The sequence below is a fragment of the Pezoporus wallicus genome, unplaced genomic scaffold (genome assembly GCF_028554395.1).
Source record: "Pezoporus wallicus isolate ANWC-B61680 ecotype Strahan unplaced genomic scaffold, APGP_CSIRO_Pwel_v1 scaffold_6362, whole genome shotgun sequence".
Classification (NCBI taxonomy): domain Eukaryota; kingdom Metazoa; phylum Chordata; class Aves; order Psittaciformes; family Psittacidae; genus Pezoporus; species Pezoporus wallicus.
This window is the reverse complement of record NW_026637663.1, coordinates 3,308,699-3,334,187: the sequence shown is the minus strand read 5'-3', so window position 1 is coordinate 3,334,187 and position 25,489 is coordinate 3,308,699. Positions and strand designations below refer to the sequence as shown.

General features: G+C 37.2%; 1 protein-coding gene across 2 annotated transcripts in view; it reads left to right on the top strand.

Moving 5' to 3' along the window:
- PRKN (parkin RBR E3 ubiquitin protein ligase) overlaps positions 1-25,489 on the top strand; it is a 728,786-nt gene that overhangs the window by 446,320 nt on the left and 256,977 nt on the right. For both annotated transcript variants that reach the window (XM_057406909.1, XM_057406908.1), the window contains exon 7: positions 3,212-3,348. In XM_057406909.1, coding sequence (XP_057262892.1) covers positions 3,212-3,348 — 137 coding nt within the window. The remainder of the gene's footprint in view (positions 1-3,211; positions 3,349-25,489) is intronic.

Below are 25,489 nucleotides of genomic sequence, written 5' to 3'. Positions count from 1 at the left end.
CAGACATCTGCTAAGGGTTTTTTTATTATTATTTGGTTAAGATTTTGAGATTGAGGTGAGAAAAATCCAACTGTCACCTAGAAATGACCCCAAGGGGGTTTCACAGATTTGTCCAACATGTTTTTCACAGATTTCTACAGGCTTAGAGGTATTCTTTGATCTGAAGTGCTTCAGACTGTGACAACTCACATTTGCTAAAAAATAATGGATTGATGTATGTGGTGTGCTGTTTAACCTTTACTCAGTGAAGCTTTTTTTCAAAATAAGAAGGATAAAGACCAAGCAAGGGACAAGTTGCCCACATTTTTCTTCAGCAGGCATTGAAAGATACATCAGTTAATCCACTGTTATGTCTGCAAATAATTCCTTATGCTAAGTAGCCCCTCACATTCATAGCCACTGGGCTCACTCACAGTATGTTAATAACTGTCAGGAGATTTATTTCACAGTGAGCTTCTTATCTAAAAAAGATGTAGTCTTTGTATGTCTATTTCGTTAGTATACTGTTGTAGTCTATCTGAGAATTGTCTGCAGTGTGATGCTTTTCAGGAAAGAGTGTGTAGACCAGGTAGTACTTCCAGCTATGGCGCTGTTGTGCCACACAGGTATCTGACAGCAATAATATCAAGGAGAAACATTTTAGATTCTCCTTTCTTTCTCTAAGTAAATGCATGCTGATAACATTCTGACAAAATCAGAGCACAGGAGCAAGTGACTTATTATGGGAATTCTCTGTGATGCGTTGTAATGTTGGATTTTCAATTTTTAAAAGTGGTTACGTTTGTAATTGGTGAATAAAAAGGACCAATTTATCCCTTGCTGTGAGAAACATTTTTCTTATATAGTATTCTCATGAAGCCTCTAATTCAGCCAAATGTATTATGTAAATGGAACCTATGAAATACCTTCTAAAATATATACCAGATTTGCATTACTAGACTGTTATGTTAGATTGAGCAAGGGCCCTTTTTACATTATATGGCAAATTTTTTGACTTTCATAATACTCCTTTCTAAAATAAATTGTGTTTGGTGCAAGGCTTCTATTAATAACTCTTGGGGTTATCCTAAATGGGTACTTACTAGTTTCATCCCGCCATTATGAATATAATCTTTACATCTCTGTCTTTACTGATCTTAGGGACCGAACTTCTGTATCACTTTTAAGATAGAAGTGCTTTCTTTTGATACAAAATCTGAAAATGTTGGAATACAGTGACTGTTCCAGTGCCAAATGAGTTTGAATAAATCTGCATTGCATACAGATTGAGTTTCTCAAAGCCTTACACCGCAGATACTGTGGGTTGCAAAATTAGCAGACAGTATAATAGCTGTGAAAGCTTAAGCTCATGTTTTGTGACAGTCAGAACCCAGACTTATAGCTAGTTCATGCGCGTTGCTTGCAAGTTTGGTACTGGTAAAAGATAGGAACAACGTTAATCTTAAAATGTTCTAACAATACAGTTTAAGTGTATAGGTATATAGCTGTGCTTTTTCTGGACTATAGAGAATCATAGAATGGTTAGTGTTGAAAAGAGACCTAAGATCATCTAGTTCCAACCCCCCTGTCATGGGCAGGGATGCCTCACCCCACACCATATCACCCAAGGCTCTATCCAGCCTGGCCTTAAACACTGCCAGAGATGGAGCATTTATTTAAAAACAGTTGTAATATATTAAGAAGCAAAAATATTTGTCAAAAAATAATTTACATTAGTAACTGGCAGTACTAGTTCATTGGCATAATGAAATGCTGTCAGTCTTGGTTTCCTACAACTTCAGGTGGAAGTGTTGATAATGCCATTTTTATTTCTGGCCTGGTTTTTTTTTTAAGACATTCAACTTCTGATGGCTTTCTATTGTGGATCTGTTCTTATGCATAAGATAAGTTTTGTCTTTGAAATTAAAGTGTTGTGAATTTAGATCCCTTGAGCTTCCCATGAAACTAAAAAAGATACTCAGATACTGATGTAATAAAAATGGGCAGTTAACCCTAAAAATGATGTATCCATTAAAGTTATAGGAAATTTTAATTATATCTGCATTTCAGAAAGAAATATTTGGGATGTTTTGCTTAAGGTTTCATTTATCTGGTGAACACTGGGGACTTTTGTCCCAAAGGGCAAGATGACTGCTCCTCCTGTTCTCTTATAGAGATGATTTTGGGACCATACAGATCTAAAATGATATAGATCAGCTTCTCATTTTGCCTAACAGCTGTCTTTTAAAAATTATTATTTGTTACATTCAGAACAGCAAGGGGGTAACTAATAAGGATTAGTAATGGGGAGGTTTTATTTAATTCAGTTTCTAATCTGCTTTATTCAACAAAATCCTTAAAACACAGAAATTGTATTTTTGGAGATACCAACACACTGCCATGAATTCTATAGTATGTGCAGCTCTAAAGCATATTTTCATGGAAGATTAAATGCTTATATACAGTATCTGAAATTATTATTGATTACATTTTGCAGTTGTATTCTTACATTGAGGGCTTGATTATTTACTATTTCAGTGGGTTTTCATAGCATCGTCTAGCAGAATTTATAGAAGCTAAAGGAGTATTGTTAACTCTAATGATTTTGTCACAAGTACTACTGTATTTGATGTTGTATTTTAATACCTGTATCCTGGAGTACCATGAATATGTGAAAATTTGTCCTTTTACTTTTAAAAATAATTCCTTTTCTTCATAGTTACTAAAAATGTTAACCTATAACCCATTTGTTTGTTTGCCCACAGACAAATAAAAGTAGTTCAGCATTTTTCTCAGCTTATACATGTCTCAAGTTTTCCAGTTTTGATACTCAAGGTTGATAATACTCTTCAAGAAGGAGAGATAAGCAAGCAATATAGGATAACAGAGTACAAACAGTGCTTTATCAAGGTGTTCATAGTCATTGTTTCAGAATTAACAGTTAAGGTACGTCCATCAGGAGTTAGCAGAAGTTAACCTGTATTAGAGCAAACCGATCAGGTGTTCCTGCAGTGAAGACTGCAGTGAAGGCACATTTCACCTGTATGTAATATTTCCTAACTTACTCATTTTTTCTTTCATCTCCAGTGTGCTGGTCCTGAGCAGAATATTGGAAGGTGCTGCCTCTCCTGGCTGTGGCCAGTTTGCAGATTTGATCCCATCCTTATTAATCATTTTCACTGGATTTTTTTTGTTCTTGTTTTTTTTTTTTGTTTGTTTTTGTTTTTTACAGGAGTCCTGTGCTTGTGTTCCAGTGTGTGCATCGCCATGTCATTTGCCTAGACTGTTTCCACTTGTACTGTGTGACTATGCTGAATGACCGCCAGTTCATCCATGACCCAGAGCTTGGCTATTCTCTCCCTTGTGTAGGTATGTTTAAACTGATTTTTTTTTTTTTTGGTTTTTAATTTATGTGATTTTGATTTCATGTCAAGATTTTTTTTTTTAATCACCTATTAGTTTTGAATATATGTGTGGAATCATACTGTTTTCATATGACTTGTTTAATTTAATGGAGAAAATATTTGAATATCGGAGCCTTTCTTGCTAGACATGTGAACTGAGGAATTAACTGGATTCGAAAGGGCATTTCTTTTAAAAGCAAATGCATACTTTCCTGCTCCGGCAGGGGGATTGGACTAGATGATCTTTTGAGGTCCCTTCCAATCTCTAGTATACTGTGATACTGTGTGATATTTTCTTTACATTAGAATTTTATAATCACAAAATGTTAGCAGATGATAGCATTACACTCTAGTTAAAAAATATCACCTTGACTTCCACATTTCCACTTTCAAATTAAGTAAAGTGTTAACTTTCTTGGCCTGTCTTCAAGTACTAATAAAAAGAGGACTGCAATGGGAATTTCAAATAGCCTTCCTGTTGATGAAGTTATTGCTACTAATTGTCAGCTTGAATGTCATTGAATGAAATGACATCTGCCATCTCTACTTGAGAAGATGGTGGATTATCTGTTCTACCTGAGCAGGAGACGGTTTAACTTAACAAAATAAAGGCTTACACTGAACCTGAAGACATGTTTTGAGAATTGATTCCATTGCAAATTCTCAAAAATTTTGCTGTGAACAAAAAAATTAGAATTTATTTTTCGTGTTGCTATGTTTGAACATGTGCTCACAAGTACTGTATAATTTTCCAGCATATTAGAAGCTGAACGGAAGATAGATTTGCCTGATTACATGAATGGCTGGCAAATAGATTTCAAATTACTAGATAGGGGAAAAAAAAGACAAAATTTCTTAGGAGAGTGGCATTTACTTACTGTGAGAACATGTTAGAACAGTAAGAACGTGAAAGAACAGTAGTAAAAACCGTTAAACTCACTTGGTTTTAATTGCTTCAGGAGCAGGATAGCAATGGTCATCACCTTCCACTCAAATTGCTGTTTATGTGCTGTCTCACCAGGTCTCATTTTACTTACACCCCAACAGTTTGCTCTGCTACTGCATTTACACACTGATCTCATACTGCACGAAACACTTTATAACATTGTGTAAGAAATTTTGTCATTAAGAACTTGACAGGAACTTTATACCCAGTTCTCTTTCCTTGACCTTGACATTACTATAGTACTGTGTGGCAGTCTGTACGCTGAGCCTCCTTCCTTGCTTCTCCAAAATTTAACCCATTTTCTGCTCCCACACAAATTAATCAGCTACTTGAGATGGATCCATCCTTTTTTCCCTCTTTTTTTATCAGTTCTCTTCCTCTTTTCCTTTTAGCTCCCTAAGTTGATCAGTTGTTCCAGTGGTGCAGCAAGCAACTCATCTTTCTCCTCTCTTGTGAGCCTTCTTGCTGCCATGGCTAGCATCACAGAGTTTCCTCCAGTTTAGATGTTATGTTAAACTAATGACCCTTACACAACTTCTGTCTGTAAACCCATTGCTAGTCATGCTCCACAAAACTTGTATTAGGATTTTTGCAGCTCTAATTAACTCTACTTCTGTTCAGAAGTTTTGTCTGTCTTTTTTTTTTTCTCAAAGAGGAGACTAAGAAGTTTGCAAAAGTTTTTAACCCTGCCTGGCAGTAGCAGGCTAGTTTTTTTCTCTCCTCTATGTGTTGAACTCTATGGGAATTGAGCAGTAGAAACAGAGTAGGTATGGCATGAGGGGAAGATGCAAGAAGACAGAGTGAAATGCTCAGAGATGCGATTTCAGTCTTTGCATGGTGAGGAAGACATTGGCTTGGCCTGAGAAAGGAATATTGTAAAAGATGTGCAAAGATAAATGGTACTTCTGCTGTTCACGTGAGATAGTGTTCAGCTGTGGTAATGGAAAAGCAGCTGTTGCTGTGAATCTAGCCTTAGCTGGGTTGTACTTTAAGTGTTAAAATAGCTAAATATGGAAGTTTTAAAAGTTTCAGGACTCCCCAAATAGGAAAGTTGTTTTTAGAATACTATACATTAAGATGGTACTAATAGCAGTAGTAATAATAATACTATAACTGATACATTTTCTCTCTGAGCTCCTATTAGTAAGAATGTTTCTTGGAAAAATTTCTGCAGAGGTGCTGTCCTGTGCCAGTGGAGGTCATAGTTTAGGTTTGCCACAGTGTAGTGCCCTGCTGTGCAGTACAGAGTTTCTAGAGGTAAAGCTGAATTGTAATGCTGAAGGGAAGGAAATATAGTTGTGTCAGTATAGCACATATTATGGGCTCTTTGACACTTCTGGTAGGCTGATGAGGACTGACAAGGCAAATACTGCTTTGAGATCTGTGCTAGTGTCTCTGCACAGTGGTGTGTGGTGCTGTCTAGGCATACCTGCTTGCTCAGAGCCAATCTGATTATCTCTAAGAAGTATTGACATTATACTGCGATGGCATGCTTTGTGTTGGAGAGGTTCTCAGTCACAGTGTATGAGTATTCAGCACTTTTAAATAATATTCCATCTAAACCTAAAATTGATTTCTACCTCCATCAGTCTGCTGTGTTATCAGTTCTGTACCAAAAAAGGCATTTGTAAGCATTATCTTTCAGAGTGCTTTGCAGGATGAAGAATTTAAGCAGTGCTATTATAACTTCAGTGATTCATTTCTGCAGCTATGTTCTGGTATGCAAGAAAATACCAGGTTACATTGGAGTTAGGAACTGATGACTATTCTTTGTTCTTTGAGAAAGTCATGAGGCTGAGGTTGCATCAGACCTGTGAAGAAGAGTAATGCATGAGTTGCCAACCCTTTCTTTCTTACTGTTCAGCTACAGAGGATTTTAGCCTGCTTCATAGCTATGGATCTGGTGGCTTTCCTCAGCAATGAGTTCAATTGAGAAACATTCAAAACGGTATCCTGTTATTTTCTTTTTCACTTATCTTTGCATTCTTACTTTATAGTATAAGATAGCATTTTTGCAGTCTACAGTTAGCAATCTTAATTTTTGCAACTGCACTTTCCAGTTTGTATTTGCATGTGAGGATGGTAAAGCACTGTTGACACAACTTTCTCTAATTACCTCAGTTAAAGCCTAAAATGAATTCACTTGACAAGAATGAATATCATGGGACATGCTAAGAAAAGACTTCTCTTTCTTACCGTGTCAGTGTTGGTTTAATACATGTTATATCTGACAGAGCATGACTCAGAGCAAAAAATATTAGACCTGAGCTTTATCGAAAGGTTAGAGGTTGATTTGAGCCTGCTTCTAAAAGGAATACAAGACAAAGTTGTATTTACTGTAATGAGGTTTATGTCATGGTAGGTGATCAGGTTACACAGACAGATCAAAACAGTCTGTATTAATACATGTATTTTTAAACATCACGGACTAATACTGAAATAGCATATATGGTGTCTTGAATACAAAATACTAATACTCTGACTTTGGACTTTGTAAAAATTATTTTATTTTCCATTTCAGTAAGAACAGATTTCCTTAAAAACTACCCCATTTCTTCAAGGCATGTGTGCACACATTGCCCTAGAACTGTACAGGAGGGTTTGGTTTTGTAATTAAGCCTATTTAAATTGTTTGCACTTCCAATTAGTTCCATTCATTCTAGTGTTTTTCAAAAATAGAGATAACATAATGAACATAGCCTGAAGTTTCTGTTAACATTTGACTCACTGTTCCTGATTTTTATCAAGGGAATGTACCAACATAGCAAGTTTTTAATATCTTTTATTGGATCAATCTAGAGGTGAAAGCACCACACACAACAGAATAAAAATAAACAGCAGCTGCTACAGCAAAGGGTCACAGTGACAGACAAGATCAGCATTATCATCACATGTGTATGATAACTTGAGCTTGAAAGCATCTAGGCATTTCAGATAAACAGTGCTTCTCAAGTAGGCTCAATTTCTTGCTTCCTGGTACAGATATAGCAGAAGATGCATTTTGTTACTGCGTTCAGGTATTTTGTATGGTTATATCCTTGCTTTTCTTTGATTTCTGTTATGTGGCCTAATTAAGCAGGAGATAATACATGCTCAGAAGAAGGCTATCATCTCAGCTGATGAGCTGTGATACATCACCTTGATAATTCCATATGTTTGCTTTGTTCCAACACAAAATGTGTCATTGCTGTAATTTTTAGAAGAACAACATTAATTTCTTAGTGCTTAGCTGCTAATGCTGCCAGGCAGCGCTACTCCAGCTGAGAACAGCCAGCGTTGAGGACTGCAGTTCTGAGCATGATAACTAGTGCATTGATAGGATTAGCTGTTGAGAGTAGTGTAGCAGAAGCCCCAAGATTCAAACCCACTGTATCAGCTCAGAGCAAGGACTTACAGATAGGAGCTGGCTGGATTTTATTGGTCATAAAAATAAAAAAGCAAACGCTACAGATTATACTCTCTCTGCCCTTGCTAAATGGCAGCAAAAATCTATCCCATCTCTCTGTATGGTGTCTTGTACTAATGAGGCTTCATGCATAGAAATTTCCATGAGTGGTGACCTCCAAGTATCTTTGAAATAATTAATAAGGTGCTTAGAGGGATAGATTTGCATATGCATGAAAGATCATTTATGGTTATTTAGTTACTGTGCAGGGCAAAGAATCTCATAGCATTACCTCAGAGCAGGAATTGTATACAAATATTCAATGTATTAGCCCATTTAAACACATGCTGTTCCTATGAATACTGTTTCTTTTTAAAATAACATTACAGCTTTATAGGTCTTGGTCCCCAGGGTAAAATAAACTTCCACAGATCTTTGGTAGAAGAAAAGGTGATGAGGCTAAGGAAAGGCAAGGTTTTACACTGCTGTAGGCACTTTGCAAAATGTCTTGGTCATTACTTTATTTCTTATGAGTAATCATATGCATGATGTGTTTTAACGGAATCCAGATAAAAGATGCAAAACACTATTTGATGACTGCAAAACACTATTGTGTCTGGAAGTAATCTGATTTTGCCACACAGATATATAAATAAATAAGTGAAATTACCACCAGTTTGGGTATAGAACTGCTAATAAAAAGGACTAAAGCTTTAAAGTATAATAAATTGCCTTGAGAGCCGTGTTCCATTGAAAGAAAGCTTCTAGGGACTGATTAAGGAGGCATATATATTAAGATTAAGTTCTTTATCCCATTACATGATATCTGTATAATAATGGCACCTTGTTATTCCTGTGGAGGATGCCATTGCAGTGGTCGATCTGAAACATCTTTCAAATTCATAATACCCAAAAAGAAAAGGGGAGAATAAACAGGTAGCCTAAGCAGTTGGCAAGTAAAAGGGAGGAGGAAAACTGTATTGGATTTGATAACTCCAAATAGTATGTTTGATTTTTTTCTATTACAGACAAAATCTCTATTAAATGTAGGAGGTCTGTGTGTGCGAGGGGTTTTAATGTGAAGGTCAGTGATCTATGACAGAGCCTTCTCAAGAAGAGTGCACTGGTTGGTACAAGCAATAAGATTTACCTGCTGTGAAGCCTCAATACATCAACACTTTCTGAAATCTCTGTTCTTCAATAGCCCTGCGTAAAAAAATATTTGAAGTAACTTAGGAAACCGGAAAGGAAAGAAATATTAGTGATTATAAGGGGAATAAAATAAAAGGGATTGAAAGCACGCATATTTGCAGTTTTAGGAAGTTCTTCAAAGTGCTCCTTAAGTTGAATATTTAGAGAGGGGTTGTTAAATTCTTGGCAGCTATAAACTTTTTGTAATTTCTTGTTGGTATGAAATATCTGAGCATACAAAAGCAGTTGTAAGATGCTGGAGAAATGCTTTTTATTTTCTTTGTGTATTGTACAACTTAGAAAAGGCTTTTTCTACTCTGAGGAATTAATAAACAAGCAATTGCAGTTTTCAGAGCATTTGTGGTGACAGTTCTGGTTGACAACATGGATAGTGGGACTGAGTGCAACCTCAGCAAGTTTGCTGATGACACCAAGCTGTGTGGTATGGTCAACACGCTGGAGGGAAGGCAAGCTGTCTAGAGGGACCTTGACAGTCTTGAGAGGTGGGACTGTGCAAACCTTGTGAAGTTCAACAAACCAAGTCAAGTGCAAGGGCCTACACCTGGGTCAGGGCAATCCCAAGCACAAATACAAGCTGGCAGAGAATGCATTGAGAGCAACTCTGAGGGGAATGACTTGGGGGTGTTGGTTGACAAGAAGCTCAGTGTGAGCTGGCCAACTGTATGCTGGGCTGCATCAAAAGAAGCGTGACCAGCAGGTTGAGGAAGGTGATTCTCTCCCTCTACTGAGCTCTAGTGAGCCCCCACCTGGAGTGTTACATCAAGCTCTGATGACGGCAACATAAAAAGGACATGGAACTGTTGGAGCAAGTCCAGAGGAGGACCACGAGGATGATCAGAGGACTGAAGCATCTCCTATATGAAGACAGGCTGAGAAAGTTGAGGCTGTTCAGCCTGGAGAAGAGAAGGCTGCATGGAGACCTCATAGCAGCCTTCCAATGCCTAAAGGGGGCCTACAAGAAAGCTGAAGAGGGTTTTTCATAGACGGGCTTGTAGTGATAGGACAAGGGGAATAACTTTAAACTACAAGAGGGGAGATTTAGATTAGATATAAGGAAGAAGTTCTTCACTGTCAGGGTGACAAGACAGTGGGACAGGTTGCCCAGAGAAGTTGCCCCATCCCTGAAAGTGTTCAAGGTGAGGTTGGATGGGACTTTGATCAGCCCGGTCTGGTGGAAGCTGCCTGTGGCAGGGGGTTTGGAACTAGATGATCTTTAAGGTCCTTTCCAACCCAAACCAATCCCTGATTCTTTTTCACCCCTTATGTTTTAAGAGTAGATTCCTCTAATTGCCCTTCTTTTAACTTTTTGTAACTCTTGGTCAATATGCTAAGATGGGTAATGATTTTTTTCTGTAAGACTGTATGTGCACTGAACAAATAGCATAGCTCTGTGCAGCACGTTGGAGGAAAGAGCCTTGTTGACCAAATTGTCCACTTATTTTTAAAAAATTTTGGAAGCTTTTCAGGGAATACAACTAGGCTGCTTTCTGTCCTCATCTAGTAGGTGAAGCTAACCGGACCTTGTTCAAGTAATTACAAGTTTATTGCAACTAGGCTTTGGTGGAGAAGGGAAAAAGCACATAGATGAACCAAATTTTTACTTTCAAGAGTTAATTGAATTTGCAGCAGTTCACTGAAGAATCTTTTATGGTCTTCTACGTTCTACTGTCACTGTGGGCATGAAATAAACATGAACCAACAGTGTATCAAGTAGGTTTTTTTGTGTTCTTTACTAGCACAGGCACATGAGGCTAGCTCAAAGGATACGTTTAGAAGTCACAACAGCTGCTTCATTTCCATTTTCAGTGTTGGCTGAAGTTCAAGCAGCCATGTCTGAGGTTTGTTCCCTCAAGTCTGCTCTGTTTCTGTAGCACCAGATTGCCAATTCCATATCTAAACAGCTTCAATCTGTAGAACAAGCAGAGCTTGATCCCATGGTGTGTTTGAGGCAGGCATTGTATTCTTCTCTGGGAGCAGCTATAGTGAAATCATGCCATGTGATCCTTAAAAAAATATTAGTTGAAGTAATTAAATTCAACATGAGATGTCTTAACCATAGGTGTTCTACCTTATCTCTTACTAGATCTTCTGTTGAAATATATTTCATTTGTGAATTGTATGGAGATAGGCTTACCCTGGTTAGCAGTAATGAAGGATAAGAGATAATGAAAAGATCTTGCTTAGAAATCAATTGGCTTTCAGAGGAACTAGAAATCAACTTTCAAAGCAGACTTCTTTTCCTATGAAATAAGATGTCCACTGTCAAATATAGAAATACTGAAGCAATGGCAGAAGTGTGTTGGGGGGTCTGTCTGTCCTTCATAATATCCACATCCAGCTGAAGTGAAGGTGAATTTTTCTCTCAGATTGAGTCAGTGAATGCTGTGGCTTCGTCTTTGGAAATGAAAGGTATTCATTCTGACTGGAAGTGTTTCTGCCCATATTGGTTTATCTTACAATAATCACTTGATGTGGGTATATGGGTGGCAAGTCACTTCTAAGCTGCCAGCTGACTGAGAAAAATCATCACTTGCATGAACAATAAAATAAAGTAATAGTCTTGTTAGTCATCAACTTTACACTCAATTACTTGAATAGGCTTTTAATTCAAGCTGTTTTCTAATTTGTCTTATATAAAGCGCTGTTATAGCAAGTTCAGTGATTTAGACGTTATCTCCTTGGAGTCTGTCTTCTCCAGAAAAACATATTTTTTAAGAAAGAAGAATCAGCTTTTGAACAGGAAGCTTTTGTGTTCATTCATGGCTGCAGATTTCACTTTGAACCAGGACTAGATTCAGTTGTCCCTGGATAGTGCATAGACGTCCTGGATCCCCTTTCTGGGTGCTCCCAGTCTAGTCCATGGGCAGTTAATGAGGAAGAGTCTGGGTGAAACATGGGGGTAAGGGAGATAAATAGAAGAAAGGAATCGTATACAGGGAAAAAAAGGGCGAAGGGTCATGAAGGAAAGGGACTGAGAGAGAGGTGAAAGAAGCAGTGCATTAAGAACTGTTAGTGTCTATTCAAGGAATGAAAGAAAAAAGTTCTAAAGAGGGAGAGTGGGTAAAGTGAGAAAATAACGCCTCCAGCTTCATTCACATTTTGGCAAGGCTGGGAATTTAGTTTTTAATGACAGTAGTTCAGTGGTTTATGTGTGGACTGTTCTTCCACAGACTGGAGACACCTGAGTGTGTGTTCTAAAAATGTCCAGTGGACTGTAGAAGATGCTGGTTTTCGCAGCTAGAATGTGCTTGAAGTGTTTGTCTTACACTAGAGCAGCAGGAGGGGAAGCTGACCTTTCATGCCTTCCTAATAAGAGATTTCCTAATGTATCAGTTTTTACCTGAGCAGAGGAGGGTCTCTTTCAGTATAGCACCATCTCTGAGGTGGACTGTGCAGCGGCCTTTATAAAAATTATTACTGTCTGCTAACTTATATACTCCATGTATAACCTGCTGAGACCAACTGTGGCACATTCAGCATGTGTTTAGTCTCTGAAGTCTGGTGATTAATATTCCCCGAGTCACTTTCCAAGACTTGGTCTCCCACATTGCAGCATGTAGAGCTGCTGCCATATCATAGAACCAGCTAAGGACATTCCCCTTCAACAAGGAGTTGGCTTTAATTAAATTTCTGGGTCTGGAAATTGAAAATCTAATTTTCTTTTGACATTTTCTATATTACTACTTTGACAAAATTATGAAAATAATTAATCCCCATGAAGCAGACATCAGCATTGTAAGGGCTACAAAAATATTGCATATAAATAATGCTACTGATCACCAATCTGTTATAATTTATTGATGCAAGTTCTTATTAAAACTCTAAAATCAGATTTGTTCTTGGTACAACAGATACGTCAAATGATTGCACAATGTAGGTGCAAGCGAGGGTTATGAAAAGTAACATGGTTGAAACTGCATCTCAGTAAATTCTATCTCCCCAGAAATGTATTTCAAGAAAAGAAAGTCATGGGGGGGGGGGGGTGGGAGGAGATAAGGCGTACCATTTAGAAAAGAGATTTTCATTCTTTATTTGGGTCAAATACATTCCAATGTAGGGGTTGCCTAGAAGTGGTGGTGGATGAAATAACATTCTCATTCTGGTCCTTGGGGAATCCATGTTCACATTACAAAAGCTGTCATGTCATCTACTGCTAGTTGGTAGCCTTGTTTCCTTCCCTAAGAACACAGAAAAGGATCCTGTAAGTGTGGAAGTCAAACCAGCTCCTTGTAGCTGAAGCACTTTGTGGAAATCAGAAGCAAAGTCAGAACAAATGGTGTTGTTTGCACTGGTGAAATGCCACTGAGATGCAATCTGCAGTGCTTTTATTCAAAATCCTTTCATGCTAGCTCAAGAGATTTTTTTTTTTTTTCATGGAATCTGAACATCTGCACATTGCACTGTGTCAGTCTTGGAATTGACTGAAGTTATTGCACCTTAGTATTTTTCCTTAGGATTTGATGCCATAGGCCAATTTCAAGAATTGGACCTTTGTTATTGCAATTGTAATCTACCTGCATGACATTTGTTGTGGGTTTATTGCTGGATGGTTTTGAAGTGCTATTGCACAGAGGGTAGATGGAGCAATGGCACTGAACACAGGCAGTTGGGAGAAGACCATGGAAAGAGGTAATGTGGATTGCAGGGTCCCAGCCTGTTACATACAGTAAGAGGCCACTAAACTGTCAAGCTAGTGCTAATATAGATTTGCCACCATATAACAGAGTACTCTTATTTGTAAATAAGTCTAGATTCTTTAAGATAAAAATGCACGTGTTTAGCAGATGGTAAGTTTTAATAAGGTCTTGTAAAGGAATTACTCGGATGCTTACAGTTAGCTTTTTTGTACTTTGATGCCTGATAAATTTGGGCTAGTTAGAAATGTTTATGTTTCCTTTTCCAGTTTTAAAAACAATGTAGCCTCATTATTTCAATGAAAGCAAGAGGATAATAGAACAGATTATTCTCCAAAACAATTTAATATTTACTGCAATATTTTATGTTTTGACTTTTAAATGTCTGTAAAAGCACTAACATTGCAGTTTGCAGAGTTTAGGTGAATAGCATGGTTGGACAGAATCAGGGACATCTTCTAAAGATGAACTTTCCTAGTGCATGATTTAGTCTTATTCATAGCCAAAGTAAGGGTTAAAAGACAAAGGGATGCAATTAGCTAAGAATAACTGTGGAACTCAAGTTTTGCTTTTATGTTGCTTCAGTGTCTTGAATATGAGGGTGAAGGAGTTTCTCTTCTAAGACTTTCCCATTTCTGAAATGCTTATGGAAATGAAACTTGCCAGACCCCTGCTCTTTGTGTCCTTCACTAACAGTTTAAGTTTGAACAGTATTTGCACATTCCATGTTAATATCTTTGCATACTTTGCTTACTGCAAATGCTCATGGATAAATTTCAACAGTAAATAATAAGTTGTAATACAGCCATGTTCAGAAGATTACATAATATGTAGAATATTTTGTGTTATAGGCCTTGAACAGGCTTAGCAAGATGCAGCACCAAAATGCATCCTACAGTGTTTATTTGTAACAGAGATCCAAATGTTATGGGAACAATTATATTTGAAACTGAGAGCATCTAGTAGCATCCTAGTGTGCTCAGTCACCCAGTGTCTGCCTGGCAGTACCTGTTTTGTTCTCTTCTCTGTTCCCCTTTGCCCTAGATGTCTCTCTTTAAACCTCATAAAAAATGAGGCACCTGCTATAAATGCAATGACCTGGCAAAGTGTGCAGTTGCTGGAGTCTGGTGCACACCTCATCTACTCCATCTTCAGTTCTGTGCCTTTCAATGCATGAAATGCTCACCAATGCTTCAAGAATGTTTTACTGTTAGATTTTTACTGAAATCCCCGAAATATCCAAGGCAGAATTTGATATCAACTTCAGATTAGTATTCCAAAGAAATTCTCAACCCCTTTTAAGTTATTTGGTTGTGACTGTGAATTCATTTTATATATGTGCAAGATATAAAAAGCTTAATTGAAGGTGCTAAAAATAAAACAACAGATAAACGAAACATCTTACTGGGAAATACAGAAAAAAATACATACTAAAAGCCTCTTGAATAGTTGGTCTGATTTCTTTCTCTCTTTTTCTGTGTCCCTCACTCAAGAGCAAGCTTATCCTGATTCTACTTTGCCTTTTCACAATTTATTTTTGCCTTTTTTTCTTCTTTCTGAGAAGCAGAGTATTTTCTGTTCTGTCCTTCACTGCCATTCCCTTTGTTGTCTGCCCATCTTTGTTGCTTTATTTGGTGATGCCTAAAAATTACTTGCTCACCCTCTGCTTTTTTTCCCAACTCTTACTCTTGCTTTTCATTTCTCATTTCTTCTTTTGTCTCCCTCACTTTGTCATGCCTTGCTGTGTCCTCCTGCCCTCTTTTTTCTAATTGAGATTCCAGTCACTTTTGATCTCTTCTGTAAGGGCCACAAAGCAGTAAGGCCTCTGGGCAGATAAAAGCGTAAGGAAAATTTACTCTGGTGGTGAAGTAATGTAAAGGGGTCACTTCCAAGGGTCAGTTTTATTGTCTGTGATAACTAGGAAAAGGGCATTTAGTATTGTCCCTTGGCTTCATAAGTGAACCAGCTAGGTCTTATTGCCTGACCTTTTTCTTTCCCATCTCTCTGTGCCTAGTTTAGACACCAGCCAGTGAATTGTGAACAGCAATATTCACATTTCACTTGTTGCAAACCTCAGGCTGTGACTGTGCATCCTCTAGTGAGAGGCAATGGGAGAAGGTACAAATGAAGGTTGGTCCTTTCTGATAATTTGGCCCAAGACAGCTGCTTAGGAAAGAAAATGCTATGTCAGAAGGAGTGTGGGGCTTGAGGGGCTTTCTGATTTGTTTTGTGACAAACACATGACGTTTCTTTCACTAGGAAGAGACAGATAACGAGAGTTTGAGTCTTTTTTTCTCTCATTTTTTCTGTAGCCATACATGCATATAAACATACATAGAGACAGCCTTCAGCAGGATTTCTGGCCAGCTAAAACACAAACTAAAGTACCAAAAAGTAGAAAAGTCTTTCTGTTTGCCTTCTACTGTGTTTGTAATATGAAAGAGTGTAATGCCAGGTACAAAAGAATCTCAGCTTGTCAGTTAAATAGGCTGCCTGGCACAGTTGGATTTTGCTTTTCATAATCCATTGCCCTAAGTAATATCCTCTGTTTATATCACTGCTGGAGGAAGGCTGGAAATTATGGAGGTGTGGTTTTGGTAATAACTGCTAACAGGGAGACAGTATTTACCAGAGTCTGCAATGAGACTCTCAGGTAAATAATAAGCATTTTAGAAAAACTACCTAATTACGTATTTAATCGCTTGGAGCTGTTCCAGTCACTTGGGAAAATAATGTGTGTTTTGTAAATCTGCCTAATTATTTATTTGTGAAGGAAGTCATTCTAGCTACTGGCGTAAGTAGTGTGAATTTTATGACTTTCCGTGCAGAGCTGTTCTGCTTGAGAATGCTGGTATTAAAAAGAAAACTACCCCACCACTCCAGAACACCAAATCAAAGAATGCAAAAATACATTATTAGTAAATGCAGTGGTTTGTCTACTTTTCTATCAAGTATTTAGGATTTCTATAAAGGCTTCAAACTTTATTCTGCTCTAACATAGCTGTCTTTTGATGTGCAAGCAGCCATATTTATAGGTGAATACTGTCTGAATAGGGAGTTCTGCAGTCACAAATAAATCAGGCTATCACTACTCAGCAGTTACTAAAAGCTATAGCACAGTTAAGGTCAGAAACTGCATAGCACTGTTGCACTAGACATGATGGGTTTTCTCTTATAATTGTTTGAATAATGAATTGCATACTTTGACCATAACTAGTTATTAGTAAGAGAATAGAACGTCTCATACATATCTGTCAGAATTAGAATTTTACCTGGGCTATTTCCATTATTCAAGAATTTATAGACTAGTTTCCATAGACTATCATGAAAGCTATTCTGAATTTACTTGGTGTGACTGTGCATTTTTAGGTGCTACAGAAATCCACTTAAGAAATCAGTTTTTATTTTTGCTAAAAGCTAGAAATAATTTTCATCAGAAAATACCTCAAGGCAGAAATATTTACAAATAGTATATTTATTCAATGAAGAGTAGAATTTTCATAATAATAAATCTAGTCAAGAGGAATTATGTGAAGAATCAATTTCGTGACATTGCATGTTATTACAAAGTAAATTAAGGTTTATTTCTAAAAATCAAAAATGGCGTCAGGATTTAGGATGTTTTAATTATCAAACCAAATGTAGAATATTGTTCAAATATTCTTGAAAACTAGTCATATCCTCCTTATCTCCTCCTGACTTCATCTGGATTTATGGGCATGTCACATAAAATTCTTTTCCCATCACAGAATCAATATCAAAAGCTGAGGAGAAAACAGTTGCATTATGCCTGTAATAATGTTACCTCTTAAAGGCCTAACCTCATGTGCTCAGTTAGATGATTTCCACAATAAATAAGAGGAAGAAATTGTAACAAGGTTTTCTTCTGTCATTCTGTCCCCATTTCTGTGTTTCATCCTAAAGTAACCTAGGACTCCCCCACCTTTTACTCATTGCTCTTACTGCAAGTAACCTATAGCTTACTCTTTTGCTTCCGTCTTGTAAGAAAATTCTGGATGTGCTGCTACTTAGCTAGTCTTTCACCAATAGAAAACATATTGCTCATCTGCAGTGCACAGGAACATGCATGACTAGCTGCACATGCTTAACCCAGTTGGTTAGTACTCACATGCTTATGTTTATGCATGGACTTGCATGCTTGCCTGGATAAAGGCATTTCCATGCATTAAAATCACTGCTAGATAACATTAGTGCTATCAAGATGGACTGATTCAATGAAACGCTTTATTACTTCTAAATAAACACACTTTATTTGTATTTTTACAGCATATTTGGAAATGCATCCTAACCTGAAAAACGCATTGTTTCAAAACACATCATATACTACATGACTATCCAGATGCACAGAAAGTATTACAGTGTATTTTCTGTACTGAATGAAGCTCATGAAGGTGTTTTTCCCTCCTTTGTTCCACTGCTTTTAATTCTAAGTCCCAATTAAGCACCATTCTAGAATAGATTTGACATTTTAATATTGGACATAAAAAATCCAGGTTGATAATGGTAAAAAAAATTCCCAAACGAACAATAAAACAAACAAACAAAAAACAAAACACACCAAAACAAACAAAACAAAAAAAAAACACAAAACAGAAAAAAAGAAAACAAAAAAACCCTCCCAAACCCAAACAAAGCAACCTTGGATTAATCTATATTTTGTTTGCAAAATAGTAGGCATTTACAGCATTTGTAGAGCTGAAAGAATATATGACGCAGTGGATAGGTCTCATACTCTGTAGCTACATACTGAAGCAGCGCAACACTGTGATTTAGTGCAAATAGCAAGGTCCAACCTTAGAGCAAATATAAGATAGTTTAACTTTCATTTTATGCTTTCATTTTAGCCATGCAAGAGCCTGTACATTAATTGAAATTTGGGAAGTGAACAGTATACCTCTGGTATAGGCCAGCTCTATGCTGAATTTGTTCTTTAGATACTGTGCGGTATGGACCATGACCACGCTGCTTTTGCAGTGGGAGAGTTTCCTAACTTTAGCATGATATTCCTATGGCTGCTATGTGCATATTAAGATCACTGTCTCTCACAAAGCATTCAAATATTGGCAATAATCAGTTTGTACAGATTGACAGGGAATTGGGATAATGGAAGTGATATTATATGCAACATAAGAAAATTTGTACTCATACTTTTGGTTTTCCAGAAGTAAGGACAGGAAGTCATTTGAATCCTGAAATTAAAAAGTGCCTAAGATGGGGATAGGTGTTAGGTTTTAATGGTAAACCAGAAATTCTTTACAATTAATTCAGCCCAGTAACATAGCGCTCACAAATTTGAAAACTTAGGTTTTGGTGGGCCCTCATGTGCGTAGAGAGTTTCCTGGCCAGAAAACAAAAAACTATTTCTTAGATAAATTAAATGTCTTATCTTGGGCACTATTTGAAAATGTGGATTTATGCCAATAATAAAGATAAAATGAGATGAAATTCTGGCAGAATTCAAAAGTGCAAAAGAGTTTTCTTATGAATGACAATTCTGTATTTTGGGGAAGTTGTAAATATAAAATGTTCTCTACACCATATGTTGTGATATATCAAAGGAACCTGAAAATATGGTCCTCTGTCTTTTTTAGTTTCTCACAGTTCTGGTATGACGACATTCTTTTTTAATTCATTCTTTGCTCTATTTTGAGAGGCAGTTTTACATCTGAAATTAAGGCATAGTACTAACAATATGACACATACAGTATGTTATTGTTTGCAGCCAGAAAGTGTATACTAGTGCACCAGTAAAATCTGGAAGAGATAACACTGAAATCTTGGCTTGCTTTAGCCACCCACTTACAAACTGCTGATCTGGCAGCATGTAGACGTAGACTTACACCCAGGAATTTGAACAAATCCAAGCAGAATGGAATGATTTCTACCTGTAAAGAGTAGTCCTGATTCAGCTTGCTGTTCTGCTACTTTGAGTATTTATAAAATGAACTGAAAGGACTAAAGTTACTCTAGATTGATGATTCTGTCCCTGCATATCAAGTTTCATATGTGTACAGATATGTTTACATATCTGTATTTTGCTTTCACTTTATATCATAATTATATTATATTTATATACTGAACATTTTATTTTGGGAAGATAATTCAATTCAAATGCACAAGTACATTTTTGTTTAGCTTTACATTACATTTTTAAATTTTTACATTAAAGTACATACATTATGTAGCTTTATCAAAGAAATTTAACTGTATCAGCTAAAGCTTACTCTGACCATTATTTTGCTATAAAGTAATCAACTTCCCAGAATTCTTCAATCCACTAGTGAATAGCTTTACACCGTAGTTCAAATCTAGTAACCCTACTAGATATTGAAATCTATATATAGTTATCACAGCTGAAAGCAAAATATGATTACGATCAAAGTGACTGCTTTTAACAATGAATTATTACTTTAGTTATCATGTTTAAGCATGTATTCTTGAAAGACAATTCTCTTAAGTTCATTTTGCAGGTTAAGTTCTGTCGCATGAGGCTTTCCCCTTACTGTAAAAGTCCTTCTCCTTCTAAGTGGCTAGAGAAATGTAACTTTTAAATGTAAATGTATTACTTGGCCTATTAGCCTTAGAAGAGTTTCTCTTTTGCCCTTGGAGAAATGAGATCATCCAGGCTTCTTGAGACAATCATCACTCAGAAACTGTCCTTTTCTGACAGTGTTAATTTATTTTGTTGAGGCCAGAGTTGAAAAATTTACTGCCAAAACACTTGTTTCCATTTCCGTGTGTGTAAACTAGACCTCTAATTTTTGTTTGTTATCTATAATACATGTCGGTAGCCTACACATAAAAAAAACCAAATTTAAACTCTGCTTGTATCATAAGCTTCCTGTGTGGCTTCTGCCACATATCACCCTGCAGTTTTCCTTTTGTGTTTACTTAGCCAATCTGACTCCCCAAAATATCCCTCATTTTATTCATGTGTCACATTGTATAATGCCACGCACATTAGTTGCCTCTGTGATCATTTATATACTTTGTGGTTATGTGCAGTTATAGCCACTTCAATCAACGTGCCCTTGTCCCACCAGGATTTAACTGGAACACCTTTACAATTCCAGACTCTTGAGGAATATCAAATGCAAAGTGTTTAGTACAGCTTGCAAAAGAAACATTTCTTTTTCATGTTTTTGTCTTCTCAGAATGTGCACAAAGACAGCTAAAAGTTAGATTTCTTAAAGTGCTGGTCTGTGCACAGTTTAGTGCTAAGGCTGCGCCAATTAGAGTTATCTTGCAAATCTAAGGAATAAAAATGGAAAGTTTATACTTTTAGGGAGGAATCCTTGATTTCCATTGGCACATGCTTTTAGCTCACAGCAGACTTTAAGATTATTACACTTTTTATATGTTGGAAATCCATTTTGCATAATTTGAGAGGTTTTAGAAAAAAAGATTATACTGTTGCTCTCCCTCAGGGCCCTCTACAGTTGGAATCTTAGTACTAAGAGAGCCTGCTTTTACAAGCAGATAGATATGAAATATAATCCTAATAAAATTTATAAAACTCGTTTAACATTTTTATAGGAATATATTTGTAAAATATATATAGGATGCAGGATGAATGATGGCTTTTTATGGCTTAATATTGCTCAGTTAGGATGACTTGCATAGCATCCTTCATGGTTTTGCCACTGTTTATTTTATCCCTTGCAAATTCATATTATGAATTTTATATAAACATAAATATTTGTATGTGTGACTACTATGCATATATATTCAAAACCACACATGTACGTATATACTCACACATGCACATAGATATACAGAAAGGTAGAGTTTCAGGTTAGAAGTTAAGAAATGTCAGAAATTGCCATTCTGCCTTGGCTACTTCATTTACTGTAGTCAGATTTTCCTTTTAGATATTTCTCTGAAGCTCCAGATGAAGTCATTTTGATATTATTCTTTATGTTATATTAGAAGAATTGAACCCTTGCCTATTAAGAAACTATAAACATTTAACTTCATAACATGATGCATACTCTGCATGGGGGTCAGTTGAGGTAGGAATTTCTGACTCTATTTTTCACTATATGCAGTGTTATTACGTTCTTTTCCCTACTGTGAATATTCTGTTCTTTTTTCTGTTTGTTGCTTTGTTTGTTCATTAATTCATTCATTCAGCATTTCATTAAAAACAAAACAAAACATTTTTACCATAATGTGATACAATAGAGGTAAAACTCATGTAGATATAGGAAGAGGAATGGAGGTGAGAATAATTATTAAGAGAAATCAGCAAACATAGAGGAAAGATGGAAGTGGACTCCAGCCAGTAGAAACAGCTACAGAAGTAAAAAAGACTGTTGGCTGCATGGAGAAGCCATGGAATTGGCAGTATCTCCTTCTTCCATACTTCAGAGGGTCACAACAGTGCAGGGGAGATGATTTCCCCACCCTGGGGAGAGCTGCAGTGTAGGTGATATTCCCATTCTCTCCACATTTGGCCTTCAGGATTAAAACTACAGAGATGTTCAAGCCAATGCTCCTGCTCTGAGAAACTGAAGGGGACATTCAGAAAGCTGTTGTTTTGCTGTGAGTGCCTCTTCCCTGTGCTGAATGGCTGTTTTCTCACACCTCCCCCTTAATTTTACTCCATAGCTGCCTGATTACTCCCTTTGCATACTTTGTTCATTCCCCTTTTCTACTGGACTACCTGGCCATTCACTTTTCCTTCTTTGTATCATATTTCTTCTCAATGACACTTTTCTCATGACCTGAAACAACATTTAAGAAATATATGAGATTTGACACTGGGGGTATGCTAGCTCTTTGTGATGTTTATGTCTCATCAATTCTGTACTTGTGTGCCTAATTTATATAGAACCTGTATTGTTTGCTGAAAGTAAGGGTTTGTTTGACAGTCTGCCTCAAGGGCAGTTTTATTGGTCCTTAGTATCGTAAGCTTGAATCTCCACAAGAAATTTAAAAGGCAGTTAAAGGAGTTTTAAGGGAGAAAATGGTGCAGTTTGGAAGACTCTGGAAACATTTTAAAAGCTGGAGACTCAGTAACTAAGATGTTAAAATATGCATAGGGAGATTAATCAAACAATGCATAATGTTGCAAGACAAAGATATTCTAGGTGAGTCACTGAACACAGAAAACAGAAACAGAACTGCAATATCATTAGATATTGTGGGAATTACATTTGAGATAAATATAAGCACAAGAAAAAGTTGGTAGAAAATTATTCTGTCATCTGATTTTGCTAGCTAGTGAGAATCTATATGGCTATTAAGCTCTGAGTGGTTAGTGTCTTGAAACCTTGCTGAAGGACACAAAGAGATCACAGTTATTAGAAGTGAAATGGGACACAATAGCTCTATTAGAACCCCCATTTCTGATAGTCCTTTGCTGCTCTATGAAGTGGTCAGCATGGCATCTGTCTGTTTCTTCACTGTAAATGCCTGAGTATTGTCTGCAAATAATGCGACCAACTACATTACTGATAATGCTTATAAAATCCTTGGTGACCAGGAAAGGACCTTTCTTACCGCAGATGTCAGTTGTAGGAGAAAATAACGTGGAGATGTGATAGATACAGTTGTATATAGCATTACAGTCCCTTGTTAAACCACAATGGAGCTAAGGCTTACAAAACTGCTAATACCATGACTCTAAAACCTGGTTTCAGATGGGAAAAAAAAAAAAAAAAAAGCCTCTGTTAGAAATTTGGATGTCTGGATTAGTTGTGAAATAAGACTACTAAATAGTGACCTTGCTGAGAGAAAGAACATTAGTGATGGCCGAAGTGTCAATGAGATATGTAGTCCTGAAAGAGTTTTCCATTGGAAAGATGTATTGATTTCAAAGAGTACTGTTAGAAGTAACTCTTGAGTATTTTGGCTTTATGTGCCCATGTGTTTCAAGCCAACAGTGTGGATCATTAATGAAATATTAGTCAAGTGCATTTCAGATTTCTTCTGAAATCACTCTGAAACTTGCCTTTGCAGGTTAGATGTGGGATCAACCCTATAGACTTGAGAGGATAAACTGAAAATATAATTACTTCTGTTATTTTTTCACAGAAATTTTGTTGTGTCTAGTCACTCTATAGAATTTATGGTGCGCTTTATATGAATTGTGACTTACTTGGCTTTTAATATGACTTTATATTTAAGAGTTTCTTAGTGGAAATTCAGTACTAAAACTTAAGTTTCCTGCTTGAGCAACAGTATGGATTGTTAGATTCAGGTCTCAAAGTCACCTGATGCTGGCAAACTGCAAACCAGCAAACAGCTGATAGCTCCAGAAGAAGTGATGTTGCTGGTTGTTGTATTGGAAACATCCTTGATCATAAGCTACTCTAGCTTATAAAAGGGAATCTGCTTTTGGGACAAAAAATAAAGGTGATTAAATTATTCAGTGTTAAAGGAGACTTTGCTGAAATTCCTAGTGCTGACTAGATCATCTTATGAGTCATGCAGATGTACACACATACTGAAGTCCCTTTGTCTCACTGCTTGGCATACTTTCCCTGTGTTCTGATCTTGCCAGTTCAGTGTTTCCTTCAGGTTTACTGGAATACTTAGTGGCAGATATTGTTTCAATTCTTTGGTTTTAACATCTCATTCTCCCCTCATTATCTCTCTCCTTTGTGTTTTTACTTCTCACCTTTAGTAAGCTGAGCTCTCCCGATGTCCTCAGTGCAGGGACACTGTCCTTCCACTCCTTAATTCCCTTTTCTGTAAGTCTCTTTATCTGCACTCTGTGTCTTTGATTGTTCCCTGCACCATCCTCCTTTCTTCCATCTGCCAGTCATTTTATTCTAACTGGGCTATTTCCTCTCCGTTCCTGATTGAACTTCACCAATTTTCTCTCTTCTTTTCCAGACTCTCACTGTTTTATTGCTTTGGCAGCATGAGGTATCTAATTTGCTTTCCATCCCCTCTTTTTAACTCCATCGGCCAGCTTTACCTTTCACTCTGCTCTTTGGCCTTGTTATGCCTCTTCCCTGCTTTTATCAACTCCCACCTCCACTCCAATTATAAACACTGAATAGGGAAGCAGTTGTCAGTCAGCTTTGCGGCTGCTAATGTACTTTGAATGAGTCAGAACCCACAGAGTGAATGAAACAGACCAGTTAAATTTGGTGAAGCTGTCTCATTTTATAAAAGCATGGGTCCCAACCATGTATTCCTGGTGTCACCATTTCCAGTGGCCTAGGGACACATATATCGGATGAAGAAGAGTGTAAAACCAGTGACTTTGGGGAAGTGGGGTGCATGCCGTTGGCGGAGCAGGGACTCCCCGGCCACCCAGCGCTGTTTTGCTTGCTGTCGCTTGCTCAATAAACCGATTTGATTCATTGGTCTGGCTCTCGTCAATTTATTTGAGCCTCATTTATAACATAGTGGGTGAGTGAAGCCCCTAACATTGTTCCTTAGCACTGACACTGTCATCTGTGTATTTCAGGCTTTGGGTTGTTGGTTTGTTTTGAGGTTTTTTTTGGAAGGGGAGGTAGGTTGCAGGGAGGGGGTCTTTGTTCTCTCTCTTCTTTCCCCCCACCCCACCCCAATTCATAAATTTCCTTATTCTCTTTCTAATGCCTTTTTTTTTTTTCGTTTTTTAACTTTGCCCACCTTTAAGGCAAAAACGTTTGAAGATAGGTTCTGTTCTAGAAGCTAAAGAAGAAGGTAGTCAGGCTTGGCATTGCAGTGATTTCTCTCAACTGCAAGAACGCATGAAAAGTGGTTTCCCTTGGATGCGTGAATCCTGGTTAATTGACTGCAGTACCTTAAGAATATACAAGCACTGACTGAAAAGTTTCTCATAGCTGAGACATTTTGTCAGTTGTCTTTGTGGATTCTCTGCCATCTAATACATTATGAGCTCTTATATCCACCTTTCCTTTAGACACTTACAAGGTCCCCTTCCTCTGGCCATCTGCTGATTTTC